This window comes from Solanum stenotomum, chromosome 11, assembly GCF_019186545.1.
Source record: "Solanum stenotomum isolate F172 chromosome 11, ASM1918654v1, whole genome shotgun sequence".
Lineage (NCBI taxonomy): Eukaryota > Viridiplantae > Streptophyta > Magnoliopsida > Solanales > Solanaceae > Solanum > Solanum stenotomum.
This window is the reverse complement of record NC_064292.1, coordinates 1,999,369-2,015,064: the sequence shown is the minus strand read 5'-3', so window position 1 is coordinate 2,015,064 and position 15,696 is coordinate 1,999,369. Positions and strand designations below refer to the sequence as shown.

Here is a 15,696-nt window from a genome sequence, read left to right as displayed (position 1 = left end):
ATATATATATATATATATATAAAATACTTAATTAATTAAATATTTTATAATTTTGTTTGTTTAATTTAGGGGTAAAATGGTAATTCAATATTACACTTTGAAACTTCGCACTTCATGCGCGTTGCACGTATAACCCATGTAGTACATTGTAACATCTGGCAATTTAAAATAACTATGAAGAGGCTTAGAATTGGAAATAGTTATTTTTGGAAGGAATTAAGAATCTGGAAAATTTGGTTATGTATAGGAAAAAGTGAGTTTTTGGCCAACTTTGAACAGTTATAACTCCTAGTTAAAGATGAGTTAGGTGTAGTTCTAGTTATGTTTGCAAAGTTCGTGGAATGCTCTTTCCAACGCCGCCGAGTTTGCCCAATTCCGAGCTTGTATGAGGGAGTTATGCCCTTTGGAAGTTGGGCTGTTGGCAGGGCAGTTAACCCCATTTTGTAAGGGTATTTTGGTCTTTTCCCTAGCCTTTTCTTTTGGATATATATCAAGGTTTTAGACTGATTTTAAATCAGCTTTTCCTTTTTAAAGTGAGAGTTAGGGTTCTTGATAGAAAAGGAGAGAAGAGGAGAAAGGAGAAGAAGAAGCAAACTTCGTAAAGATCATCGTGAATTTCGTCGGGGGTGATCCCTAGTAAGGTATGTGAGATCATAGTGTTGGGTTGGTTCTTTCCCCCACAGGCCAAACTCGTTTTTTTTCTGAGGGAAGATTTGGTTGTGTTTGTTGAAGCATTGTTGTTGTGGTTGTTGAAATCTTGTGTTTGTGTGGAAGTTCTTGTTGATTTGGGACGTGTTTCCGGTTGTGTTCCGGGTTAAATCTATTGTATGTTGAGGGGTTTTATGATTCTAAGTGTTTGGGGCTGAAACCTTTGAAGTTAAGGTGGTTTAGAGTGAGGAAAAAGAAGGAGAAAAGTTGAATTTTCGGGAAAAAAGGGCTGGGGCGTCGCGCCAGCGAGCGCGCCCCAAAAGGGGTTCTGAAGCCCTGCCCTTGGGGCGGCACGCTTTGCAGAGCGCCCAGCAGGCCCCTCTGAGGTTTGAGGGCTGGCGCCCCGCGCCTCTTAGAGCGCCAAGGACGCCAACCTTTCCCATTCCTTCCCCACTTTTTCATACATGTTCCTTGGTAATGTACCAATGTTTTATAGTTGTTTTCAACACTCTAAGGTACATTTAAACCTCCCGAACTCATCCATAAACATAAGATCATTACCCTTGAATCCATAATCCAATTCGAGGAAAGTTTGGATCAAAGTCAAGTGAAGTTAGAGTCAATCTTAGAAGTTAAGAAGTAAGTCCAAGCAAGTCTTTAAAGTTGTTCAAGAGTCTTTATTAAACGTTTTGACTTCATTTTAAGGCTCAAGTTTCAAGTCAAGCAAAGAGTATAGAGCTTCAAGTTAAGTCAAAAGTATAAAGTTGAGTTCATTTCTCAAAAGTTATTAGGTAACTAAGTATTCCCAAAGAAGTTTTAAAGAAATGTTTTCACATTTAAACAAGATTGGAAACTGAGATTTCCAAAGAACCTTCGGGCTAGTTTTCCAGAAAAAGAGTTATCGCTTTCTAAATGAAGCAAGAGAGGAAACTGAGATTTCCAAGATAGCCTTTGAGCTAAGTTTTTAGTAATTATCTCAAATCAGCAGGAAGAAAATGTTTTTAAAATATAAGAGCCAGTACATTTTTGGGAGTAGTATTGAGCACCGAGTTGGGGGAGCGTTCAAAGAACCCACAGCCCCTACAGAACCATGTGGCCATCATGGGTAGAAGAGGTTCATACTTTTCGATGAATCCTTTTCAAATTAGACTAGTGGATCCATTAGGCAGTTCAGGTCCTATACCTTTGGCCGGGTATAGGATGCTTTGGCAGCGTGAGGTTGATCATTGTATCATCACTATAGCTCTTATTTGATGGTTGTCGGTTAGAGAAAATCCCACATAAATTATTGTATTTTTATATACATCAGTTCATTTGTATTTCTATATACATCTCAGGCTTATTGTATCTTTGTATACACACAGAGTTTATAGCATGTTTTAAACAACCTTTCTTTATATCACACTTGTTTTAAATTACCTTATATTAAAAGAAGTCAGTCAGGTTGAGTTGAGTTGAGCCAGGTAAGCTTTTCCGTTTCTTCCAGATTTCCTTCTAGCCTATGTTGCTTAGTTTTCCAGCTCGCATACTCGTACATTCAATATACTGATGTCAGTTGGCCTGCATCTTATGACGATGTAGACACAAGTACCCAGGATCAGCATCCAGCATGCTGTTGATCCAGCTGAGCACTCCAGAGTCAGTGGTGAGCCTCTTTACACTCTGGAGGACTCGGTTATTTTGTTCTCTTAGTTTTGTTTTATTAGGATGTTGCGGGGTCTGTCCCAACATTCATCTCAGTGTTATAGAGGCTTCATAGACAGTCAGACAGTTAGTTAGTTTTGAGTCTCTCATCTATGTATATATGTAAATATTTGATTTTGGGACTCGAGTTGCCTTTTAGGCCAGATTTTATCAGTTAAGTTATTTTATGTCCTTGCATTGCATGGAGTTATTCTATTGAGTTAGGTTTCTGCTGAGTTAAGAAAGTCAGGCCAAGGGTTCGCTTGGGGCCAGCAATGGTCTTCGAGTGTCGGCCACGTCCAGGGTGTAGACTCAGGGCGTGACATACATACACTATAAATCATACTAATTACTGCAGTATAAACATAAAGTTTTAAGTGATAAACATACAAACTGAAATTGATGAGCAGATAGCTTAATAAAATTACTTCTTTGTTGAATGAGTGATTAGATATAGAGTAAACCTGCAAAATTGAACAACTCAATATTTCATAAAGATTTAAGCTATATAAAAGATCAGGTGGAAGGTGTACCCATCAATCAAGAATAAGAAACTTGATATTAAAGCTATATAAAAGATCAGGTGGAAGGTGTACCCATCAATCAAGAATAAGAAACTTGATATTAACATATGACAATATAGTGGAAGTATCAACTCCAACAATCCTTTGTCACAATCTACATATAATTAATAAATATTGTTATTCTAATAATATAGCTTTTTGTCATGCTTTCCCTATTAAAAAAAATGAAATATTAGAAAGACCCTAATAGGAAAAGACAATAATCTAAAATATTAACTAAGTACTATATACATGCAAAAAATATATAAGTAATATACATACTATCTACTTACCATTAAAAGAAATCTGGACAAATAGACATTATCCAACTGCTTGAACTTTATCTCTGTGTGTATTTTGCAATTACAAATATAGTTAAGGAAGAAGTTGAGGGGTCACATTAGTATATGACAGGACATTAAGAGAATCAATATACTTATTGGAGAGAAGTTTGATGGTCACGTTACACGTACATCAGTTGGTGAAACTGATAATAACTCATCAAAAAAATTGACTAACAACTGGAAGAGAATTAAATAGGAGTAAAAGGAATGACGGATATAAGTTAATTTTTGTATGTTCTTTTAAAATGATTATTTAACTTTTAAAGGATGTTATCTATTATTTATTGTTTTATATTATTTTGATTTATTTTGGGGATAAAATGGTAATTCAATTTTATATTTTGAACCTTCCCACTTTTAATATAATATGATATGATATGATATAGATTATAGGATAAAGATATGTTTTACTCCTCATGATATGCAGACAGATATGTTGCAGAGATGAAGTCTCTATGAGAGTGGTAAGATATCATTTAAAGCATATGGCAATCTAGCTCGGCAAGGTGAGATAACAAAATAATGATTTACTCGTGTTTCAGTTACCAAGATGCTTATTTTATAGTAATACTTTGCATTCTCATAAATCAGCCAAATAGATTTCCTTCATTGGAACCCTCACCAGTCATCAATCAGCAAAACAGAGAAATCGACAGTTTCAAAATTCTCTGAAACCCATTTCGAGCTTCACGCCTTCAGTTCTGATGACAACCAAGACACAAAAGACATCAACAGAGTAGAAGAACTCAACCCAACACCCCCAAGTTTTCAATTCCTGCCTCACCTGATGAGAAGAAGTTTACGGGTGAGAAAGTTACAAAGGTTCTTCTTTCTTCCTCACCACGACGCTTATATTGGTTTTGCCCCACCTTGCATCTCAATGATGTCGGAGTATATCGGTTTTCTACTGGTATTCAGATACTTAAAGTGGGAAATTGCTTTTGAAAATATTGTTTTCATTGTTCGAAAGTTGTTTAACATATGATTGGCATCTGTTGATTCAAATATTTATTTTTCTGCTGATCTTCTTCAATCTTTAGTTTTACATGTCTTCTGATTAGGTTATAATACATGCCTCAATTCTATAGAAGATGCTAAATTTTCAAATCCTCTTATGAAGTGTTTGCTAAGTTGATGTCACCTTATTCACATTTCACTGAATTAATTTCTGACCCAAGTTTATGCATATGTTTGGTCTAATGTTGGAAAGGAAAAGCGTCGAATGATCAACATGTTCTAAAAAAGCTAGGCAAAACAATATATTTTGCTGCTTAATTCCTAGCTTTTAAAGGATGTTCTATGCGGAACTGAGCTCATTATTTATTTTATTAATAGAAGCCAGAAGCTGATATGATGGATGAACTAGAGAGGAGGGAGGGCGAAACATCATCCTCCTGCCTCCTGCCTCCAATGTGGCATTTGACTATGAATTGCCTGATGGACAAGTTATTAACTTTGGTGCTGAGAGGTTCCGTTGCCCAGAGGTCCTCTTCCAGCCAACGATCCTTCCTGTGCGTTGATCGTGGATAAGACACTTAGAAGAAGAAAAGATGACACGAAGATGGTTAGCTGCAAGATGACTGACATAAATTTCTTTTTAGGAGGAAAATGGAATCTATCTTGAAGAATCCGGGATGAAGACATAGACCCACAGTGTAAAAGAGGTAAGAGAGTTTCATCTACAATGTTAACAAAAAATTTGATAGGTAAAGGAGGCAGACAAAAAAGCTAAACATCTTTTTATATGCAATAGCAAATGATTATCGTCAGTGGTTATCTTGCTTGTTATAAACATTAGGAGCATTCGATGGTAAGATGCCATATATCTTGGTATTTAACAGGTACCCTGGGGTATGTAATGAGTGAGGTTGAGGATGGAAAGCCACTCAGCCAAGTCGTTAATGCGGCTAAAAGCCTTGGCTACACTGAACCAGGTGATAAGTTACAACCACCCTATTAATGTTTGTAAAGCCACCATATGAGAATTGAAGATATGAGCCTGCTATACATGTAACCTGTATAGGGTTTGGTGAATATGTCTATATGCCGATAAATTGACTTTCCAAACATTGGGTAACTAAACATTACGGATGAGCTTGAGTGAGATATCATCAAGAAAATGGTACTTTGAGCCTAACCCAGTCCAAAAAGCTAGTCCAAGATTATATAAGGATGCCTTTAACCAATTTGGTGAACTAACAGTAAGCGTTTTCGATCCTTTTGGTGGTTGTTAATCTATGAGTTCATAGTTACCATAATCATGACCCAATATTCTCTTTCTTCTATAATGCCAAATTGCCTGAAAGTATTATAGTATTTAGAAGTAGAATGTATATACAGAAGGTATCACACTATCACTGTCCATTTTGCATCGAAAATTGTCTTTGATTTTCGTTGATAATCCTTTCCAAGAGAAAGCTCCTTCCCCAAAAGATGCAAATCATTGCATCCTAGTGAATACGACATGGCGAATACTGAAATTGATTCACAATAGCAGTTGGAAAGGCAACATCAGATCTAGCACCTATAAGATAGTGTAAATTGCTAACTAACCTTCTATATCTCTTGAGATTACTAAGAAGCACTAAGAGGGTCCACCTAAGTCCTAACCTAGTAGAGGTTTACCATTTAAATTCATAGATGTATCAATAAGTTAAAAATCCATCATACATTTCTTCCAAGTACATAAGAAGTAATGTTTGTGGCAAGTAACTTCTGTGTACATGACATAAACATCTCTCATTTTCAGATATGAAGTTGGCATCCAAGAAGTTCCAAAAGATTCTGCATTGGGAAGATTAAGTGGAAGTGATGATGTGGTATGTATTGTTCACTTTCACCTCCCAGTTTGATGTTTCTTTCGTCCCTCTTCTTCTTGTTCCATTACTTTGGTTTCCGTTGGGAATTTTCTTTTAACTGCTATGGAGCTGGTTTAACCATATCATATGCGTCGCCAATGTTTAAAGCCCTTTTGTGATGTCATTTAGTGTAGTGATCTATTACTTCATGCTGTGATTTCAAAGAACTGCTCATCTATTACCCATGCCTAAGGCAAACGCCTTACTTTGTCTTTACTCTTTACGCATCATCTGGTGTTGCCCTGCAAAACTTTATGTAGTTAAGGTCTTCAACTCTACCTTAATCATAAAATGTTTCCCTTGTACTTATGAGGTCATACAATCAGTAAGATTAATGACTTGCTTTTGTTGAAGAATGACTATGATGATTGAACGTCTGCAATTCGTTTGTCTGCAGGTGGAGATATACAGTCGTTGTTACGAGAAACAACCTTTGGTTATCCAAGGTGCTAGAGCAGGAAATGATACCACAGCAGCTGGTGTCCTAGCTGATATCCTTGACATTCAAGATTTATTCCCTTAACTGAGTATTATACACTGAGATACAAACATTCGATCCTCAAAGGATGAAAAATCGACTCTTCCTGTCCCTCTGTTTCCAGTTTGGAGATTGAAATCAGGCTAAGAAAGCTCATGCATTCTTTGAAAAATTTATCGATACACAAGAGTGCCTCGTCAGTTTACAGTAGATTATTACACAATTTCTCTCATGCATAACCGTCTCAAATGGAACATTTCAAACTGAGTCATTTGCTTCAGTGCTGGACTAGTATTTAGGATTTCACTTCAGCTTATAATCAGTTTGCTTTGTAATGACCATTTTGGTACCTCAACTTTTAATGTTATCACAATTTTAGAGACTTATCTGTTAGATATTATGCTTTTCAATGTATGAAATGATGTGAATACTGGCCAGAAATTGCTCATATCTCCACCATAGAGATCGATGAGGAATGCCTTTAACGATTAAAACAAATGGTGTTCTCACAAATGTAAGTTTTTCTTTTTCCTCATAAGCTTTCTACTTGCTTGAACTTTAGGATGATTTTAATTTTAGATCTCAATACCAATTAATGTTACTTGAATATTTTTAGTTCATGTATTGCTTCAACTTTCATCTCAATAGCAATTCATGTATACTTGTTCTTTCCCTTTTCAGTGAGTTTAGAGTTATGCACATGTCCACTATCGAATTCAAAGCTCTAATAGAATTCAAAGGTGTACCATACACAAGGTTTGCTTCCTATGTATCAAAAATACAAATGTTTGCCTCCCAATAAATTTAACACCTAAAAGCATCAGCACTATTCAGGTTTTTATTAATCATAGAGATCGATTGGGAATACCTGTGATGATTTAACTGAATGCCTCTCCAACTGATGTAAGTTATTCTTTTCCATCAGAAGCTTTTTATTTTTGTTGACTTCACTTTGCTTTTTTGTTGATTCTTTTCCTTTTTAAAACCTTGTTGAGCAGTGTGGAATGTCTATTGCTCAAATCATAAATGTTGATTGGGAGAGCCATTAAAACGAGTGCTTCTCCGATAGATGTAAGTTATTCTATTTCCTTAGTATAGGGAAAATGCATAAGTATCCCCCAGCCTATGCCCAAAATCCCTGAGACACACCTAACCTTTACTAAGGTCCTATTACCCCCCGAACTTATTTTATATATAATTTTCTACCCCTTTTCGGCCTACGTGGCACTATCCTTGAAAAAATTGTCAACACGCGTTGGGCCCACAAGATAGTGCCACATAGGGTGAAAAGGGGTAGAAAATTATATACAAAATAAGTTCGGGGGTAATAAGACCTTAGTAAAGGTTTGGTGTGTCTTAGGGATTTTGGGCATAGGCTGAGGGGGTACTTATGCATTTTCCCTCTTAGTATATTTTGATTGTTTGCTAATTCTTTTTGACCAGTGTGTACCATCTATTGCTTCTGTGAAGTCGACGAAATATCTTTAGATCAGGATGAAATCTAGTATAGGTAGGAATTGAGATAATTTGCTCAAGAAAGTTGATTGCTTAGTATATGTTATCACCTTTGGAGATAAAGGGTCCAACAAATGCAACCTCACTTTCTCAATCAGGTAGCCAACATCTTGATAAGAGTTACATCAAGCTTCAAATTTAAAGAAAGTGAAAACAACTTTGAATGCCTGCTTCCATTATTGATGTCATGTTGTACCACATTAATTTCAAGTTTGATGTGACTGCATTATTGCATCAGTTTCTTTTTGTTTTCATATTCAAAGATCCGGAATATCACACCAGTTTTTTGGTTATGATATGCAGAGAACTTGGAGGATTGTGAAGTTTCCTTCAAATTATGTCCATTACTCAACCTCGAGTGACACCTTAGAGCTAGTGTAAAGTCAAGAAAGTATATCCTGCTCGGGATGAAGTCAAGGTTAGATAACAAAATAATGATTTACTCGTGTTTCAGTTACTTAAAGTGGAAAATTGCTTTTGAAAATATCGTTTTCATTGTTCGAAAGTTGTTCTACATACGATTGGGCATCTGTTGATTCAAAAATTTTATTTCTCTGCTTATCTTCTTCTATCTTTTGTTTTACACATCTTCTGATTGAGTTATAATACATGCCTCGCTTCTATACAAGATGAGAAACCGTAAAACGTGTTGAAAATATGCTTCTAAGGAAAAAAGGAGCACAGATGTTGAAAAACGTGTTTTTTTTATAAAAAAAAATCCAGATAAAGGTATATAATAGCATACTTTTTGGACACTATATATGGCCAAGTTCCATCTGCAATGTTAACAGAATCTTTGATAGGTAAAGGAGGCAGACAAAAAAGCTAAACATCTTTTTTCTTTCGTATAGCTCCCAGACGACTACTCAAGGCAATGCTTGATATAAGAGTTTCAAATATACATTTACAGGGTGTTCATCGTATGAGTAAGGAAATCATTGTATTCACTCCAGTAGACAGTGATTGGAGGATCCATCCTCGAATCACTTAGCACCTTCCAGCAGGCAAGCCTTTATTTTTAAAAAATCTTCTCATGCATATACTTTTGCAATTTTAAACTTCATTTTGAAATGTGTTGTTGCTCACTTAGACATGTTCTGTGCTTAATCAGATGTGGATTTTGAAGGGCGAGTACGACAAGTCTGGTCCATCCATTTGTCCACAGGAAGTGCTCCTAAGGTGCTGCTGCTATATTTTACATCTGTTTGCGAGTTCTTTTTTATTTTTTTGTTCTTCCCGCTAAAGCTATTATGTCGTCCACAGTGAACTCAGGTCTGCTCAAAGAAGGGCGATTAAAATCATTGTACCGCTGATACTATTTCATGTTTCCAGTGCAAGCCTCTTTTGTAAGTTGACAAACTCAATTTGTAAATATGTTTGGGACTCAACAAGTGGTTAGAGTATTGATTTTGTAAGATTTGTGTCCAGAAAATCAAATTAGAAAGATAACTCGCGATGATTGAATAAGCTTGAAGAAGTGGGAATTTCAAATCGTGTCTTTTTTTTGTGTGTGAGAAATTTGAAGTGTTGTTGAGATTTGTTGGAATAGTCTAAATATATTGTCTCTATAAAATTTGAAGTTATTTGATGGAGATCTAATTAGATGATTTTGAACAACAATTGCAACTGAAGGTGGATATGCATATTATTTTCGTAGTTAGCAACGTGTTATATATTTTTATAGTGGATATATTGTTTTCTCATTCGGTGTTTGGTATCCATATTGGAGTCCGACTAAATTTGGATTTGTGCATTTCAAGGGGCGGTGCTCTTGACATGATTTTTTCCATTCCACGGCTCGTTCTCCTAAATTCTAAGTAAGGATAGAAAATCTCAACTATGTCACCACAGGGGCGGCTCAAACCTATTGGTGGCCTAAGGCCAAAATCAAACTAGAGGCCTTAAAAAAAAATTATAAATGTTTTTATTTTAAATCTATTTTTCTAGCTTTTTGAGATGCAAAGTTGTTAATAATTTTTGTGTAGTCAATCTCTTCTTATAATTCCTTTTCAATCGATAATATAGCGAAACCACTTAATCTTTCTTGAGACATTGTCGATCTTAAATAAGATTTTATTATTTTTAATTTTGAAAAACTTCTTTCGGCTGAGGCGACTGTTACGGGAATTGTTAACATTATTCTATAAGCAATGTAAGCATTTGGAAAAGAATCAAGTCTTTTTATTTGATTGAGTATCTCAATTAGAGTATTGTCTTCTACTTTTATGATTTCCCTTAACACTTTTAATTCAGAAAATAAATCTAAACCGTCAATATCGGAGTGAGTATTATGTTTAAAGGAACATTCAAGATTAAGACAATATTTTTTTAAATTCTCATCATCTAATGATCTCAATTTTTTCCCACTAAATAGAAAACCAAATTTTTTTTCATATACTTCAAATTGTTCAAATCTATTTTGAAGTGAAAAGATGGCTTGGTCTACTATGTATAAGAAGTAATNCATACAAGTTGTTATTGGGCTGCCAAGAGTTATTGGGCCGAGAACGAGCAATAGGGCCAGGTTAATTTGGGATCCGGGTTGAGTAGTGGGCATGAACCGGTTCCATCAAAAAGGGTAGTGATATGTGAGTTAGGGATTATACAAATTGTTGAGAAAAATGTCTAGTCCTCTCATCCCCTTTCTTTGAGTCTCTGCTTCTCATCCCTTTCTTCTACTGGTGTTTTTTTAATTTCCATTTAGTTCTTAAATTCCTTTGTAATTCCAATTACGAGTTAGTGAAATAGATTTGTTGGTTGTTTGAATTTGAATTGTGTTGGCCTTGTTATTGGGTTTGTTACAAATTTTAATGTTTAAAATTAATTAAGCAACCAACCATAAATTTTGAACTATAATTGGCCGGTAGTTAGCAAACTTCCAATAAAATCACAAAGGGCTAATTTGAGCTCAACAAAGATATACACACTTACTACAATAAGAAATTAATAGAAAATTAAATTAAAGAAATTTAATGGAAGAGAAAACACACAAAAAGATAGAGAAGGAAAAAAATAGAACATACACATCTTTTTTAAGACTTAAATCATAACAATATAAATGGAAAAAGAAGTACAATACATAATTTTCAAGTTCTTGTGGAGGCTTCTCCCATAACCAATCAAAATTCAAGAGTCATATTCGTCGACTCAAACTAAAACATGAACCAAATATTACAATAATGATATAAGTCGCTACTTTAACTATAGAATGAAAATGATAGTATTCTTGAGTAGGGGTCTCATTAAACAAAAAAGATGAATTTATATAGATAAAAATTAAGGAATATCAAAAGATAAGTTTTAAATTAAATGTTTGAAGGTTATGAATATGAAAAGTATGAAAGTTATGAATATTAATAGTATCAATTGAATAAATAATTAGATATGCTTTAGGAAGGTGAATATTTAAACAAATAAAAGAGAAAAATTAATAAGAATTAAATAAATTAACTGCTACAGATTGGCCAGAGAAAAGAAGTAAACCCAATAACAAATAAGATTATGAGAAAAATAATCTTTAAATAGATTGCAATGTTTACTTATATGGTGCTTTTTCATCTCTACCTAGTGTTCTCTATGTATGGATCAGTTATAATTTTCATCAAATAGATGAATGCCATCTTGCATTTAATTAATCAAGTGAAGTTAATGCATTGAATTAATCATCTTTTTTTACTTCATTGTGTAAAGTATTTAAATTGAAACTGACTTAGCACCTTCCCATTTTTAGGATTTAGTATATAATAGGATATAATTACTACTACAATATTTAATTAATTAAATAATCTTTTTTATAATTTTTTATTTAATAAATAAGGGTAAAACGGTAATTCAACTTTGAACATAAATTCTTCCCACTTTTAATAATACTAGTATAGTATTTGGGCACACGCGTTGCACGTATATTCCTTACCACAGTGAGCATAAGTATTTTTCAAAATTGCATCAATATGATAAATATATTCAAAAATCAATGACATCCAATATCTAAAATGTCCAACTTTGAAGATTCTTAATTAGTACTAAATTGATTTTAATTTGAATTTATGAGTTAAAATTTTATATGAATTTGTCAAATTTTAGTAGTAGTTTTTATATAGATGTTATGTTTTGATAAAAAAAACAATTAAGTTAATTAAATCCATAGATTACAGGCTTAATATGCTCATATCATCAATTAACCGTTGTCCTACCTCCAAAATCAATATTACATTTCTATACGAACTTCATTTGATGTGACTTAACGCAATTATAATATATTTTTTAGTTAGAAAAGGAATTCAACATTTCATTTATATTTTGTTGAACTGCATTGTTAAAATTGTACTTGAGAAACAAAAAGACATGTATTGTTTTATGTTGTCAAAAAAAAACATGATAAAAAATAATATTACGACATGTGAGTGATAAGTAATATAAATTCTGAAGGAGAAAGGGAGAGATAAACTATGGCTCAAATAACTAAAATAATCAACTAAAATTAAAGCAAAGAAAGTTAATATAATTTCGTGAGAAAAATAACCAAAATATGATATTGTATTCATTCCTTTCTTTCTTAACATGGGTTGTTATCCTCCCTTCTTTTTTTTTGGTTGAAAGCTCCATTAAAAAAGTTAAATTCAGACAAAGAAAGTGAAGCCAAATAGGCAATGAATATCAAATCAGTCAATATGCCATAGCTCATAAATACATTTTTTACTTTTATTGGGTTATGACGGTTAATATCAAAATTCAAAACTTAATTAGCTTTACACACAAATAAATCACATGAATTTGCATATGAAAATTCAATAAATTTGACCAACTATTGACAAAATAAAAAAAGAAAAGAAAAAAAGTAAAACCAAACAAAGAATATTGTGCTAACAAAAAAATTATGTTAGAAGGATATGTCACTTACCCCATTAGTATTGGCACACTCAAAGTACAGTTCTATGCGATTGAGACAGAAGCATCTCATCAATTGATTTTCCCTGCAACAAAAAAAATCATCTCATAAACTATTGACACAAAATTAAAATTTTTATTTTATATAAAGATCACAATCTTAAGCATCAATCAAACAACATAAACTATATGAGAAGTAAGAAGTAAGAAACAAAATAAAAAATAACTTAAAAGAACATGCACAATGGAGCATCGGAAAGGACAATGTTCCTATGCTCTTATCAAACTCATATAACAAAATGTAAAGAACAAGAATATATACATANTTAGTATTGGCACACTCAAAGTACAGTTCTATGCGATTGAGACAGAAGCATCTCATCAATTGATTTTCCCTGCAACAAAAAAAATCATCTCATAAACTATTGACACAAAATTAAAACTTTTATTTTATATTAAAGATCACAATCTTAAGCATCAATCAAACAACATAAACTATATGAGAAGTAAGAAGTAAGAAACAAAATAAAAAATAACTTAAAAGAACATGCACAATGGAGCATCGGAAAGGACAACTATGCTCTTATCAAACTCATATAACAAAATGTAAAGAACAAGAATATATACATATGTGAAATGAAAAGACAAGGATCATAGTGGAGAATGTAAAGAGACAACAGTTTCTTTAAAAGATTATTAATTAATAATTATCTTTTAAATGTATCTATTTTATGTAAAAATATATATTTTAAGTACAATATAATATGTGATATGATTACAATTTAATATTTTGTTAATTAAATATTTTATAACATTTTTATTTAATATAGGGGTAAAATGGTAATCCAACATTGTACTTTGATGATTCCCACTTTTAATAATATATGATGATGATAGGATAGGATAGGATGATATATAGGCCCCAATCTATATATATATATATATATATATATATATATATATATATATCTGAATCTAGAATCGCTGACGTGGTACCCTCCAATGGCCAGCATTTGTAATTGTCTATTTTTTCTTTTTTTTTTAATTATTTCTGATTTTTTCCTTAAAAAATTAGTACATAAATGAGTATTGAATAATAGATGAAACTACCATTTTAAATGATAAAACGGACAATTATGACTAATTATTATTGGCTTAGCCCATTTCTATTCCTAACCTTAATGTTACTTTCTTTTCTCATGTCTTTTGATATTCCAAGTATGGAAGAGTATTCATTTAAATTTGAGCACAATTGGATATACATTTTTCATAATCATCCATTTTTCATTACATTTTTCAAAAAGAATTGAGTGCATATTAATGCTATAATTTCGTAATTCAAGTATCAATATTGATACTATTTGACACTCTTCTAATCCTATTAAATCATCAACACACTCACTTACCCTTTCAAAACGTAAAAACACCAATAATATGGTCATGAAATAAGATATATAATCCCCTAAATATGAATCAAATATAATTTCGTAATTCAAGTATCAATATTGATACTCTTTGATACTCTTCTAATCCTATTAAATCATCAACACACTTACTTACCATTTCCAAACGTAAAAACACCAATAATATGGGCATGAAATTACTGGACATTTGTTGAATGTTATACTTATACCATGGGTAAGAATGTTGATTGGAATTTTTTTTTTCTATTGTGATGACAATCGAAATAGTGAATTGCAGTAGAGCGTGACTAAGTGATCAATGGAGTCTCACGAGAATCAAAACACTTGCAAATATTATATTCTGAAGTCACAAATAATTTGATATTATTTGTAACTTTTTTCGATCTTCTTCAACTTTTTTCATTGTAACATAAAATGATGAGGTATTTTAGAGAGAAAATTGATTATGGAAGATTTCCCATCAAATTAGAAGGGGATAAATAAAAATAAATGATAGTTAGAAGTAATGAATATATAAAGACTATAGTGATGGTAGAAAATGGAAAATTAAAAAATAATAAAGAGGAATAAGGAAAAGAAAAAGGAAAGAAAAGATTTCATGTAATATAATTAAAATTTAAGTTTATTTTCTAATTAATAATGCATTTAGTTTGTTCCATATATATTCAAGAATCATTGCCGCTGATTTCTTCTTCCATCGTCTTACCTTATTTTTGTATCAATTTTTTTAATTTTATCTTATCTATGAAATCTGGAAAAAAAATTAAAATATTTATTATTTGTCTTCATCATTACTATACCTTCTTCTTTTTTTATCTTTCCTTATCATTATTACAATTTATTAAATTCTTTTTCCCACCTTCTATTTTTATAATTTTCTAAAAAGAAAAATCAACTTTGCTCCTTATTAACATAATTTAATATTATACCTTCTATTTCTATTATATATATATATATCTATTATATCTCCTTTTTATTACCATAAATATGTTCTTCCAATTGATTTTTCACTTAGAAAATATATAAAATAATCTATATATCTATATAAAGCTGGATAATAAAAGTGTGATGTGGCACCTCTCTTTGGCCAAGATGGCCATTTATTTATTTTTTGTCAATTTTTTAAATCTCAAAAATCTGCTAAAAGAAGGAAAAAAAAATATTTAAAATAACTTATTTATCTCTCCTCATCATTATTCACTACAATTTATTATTTTCTCTCATCACTATTATTATAATTTATTTTTTTTCCTTAAATTCTTCATTTTACCTTTTATGTCTATAATAATTTTCTAT

General features: G+C 32.2%; 2 protein-coding genes across 2 annotated transcripts in view; both read left to right on the top strand.

Moving 5' to 3' along the window:
- The window catches only part of LOC125844247 (putative disease resistance RPP13-like protein 1), a 75,181-nt gene extending 68,369 nt beyond the window's left edge, over positions 1-6,812 (top strand). Inside the window, 7 exon segments of the mRNA XM_049523525.1 lie at positions 3,681-3,702; positions 3,830-3,906; positions 5,069-5,172; positions 5,560-5,612; positions 5,614-5,774; positions 5,988-6,057; positions 6,494-6,812. Of these exon segments, the coding sequence (XP_049379482.1) occupies positions 3,681-3,702; positions 3,830-3,906; positions 5,069-5,172; positions 5,560-5,612; positions 5,614-5,774; positions 5,988-6,057; positions 6,494-6,619 (613 nt within the window). The 3' untranslated portion in view covers positions 6,620-6,812.
- Positions 1-15,696, top strand: part of LOC125844249 (putative disease resistance RPP13-like protein 1) — a 117,107-nt gene that overhangs the window by 8,949 nt on the left and 92,462 nt on the right. The window lies entirely within an intron of this gene.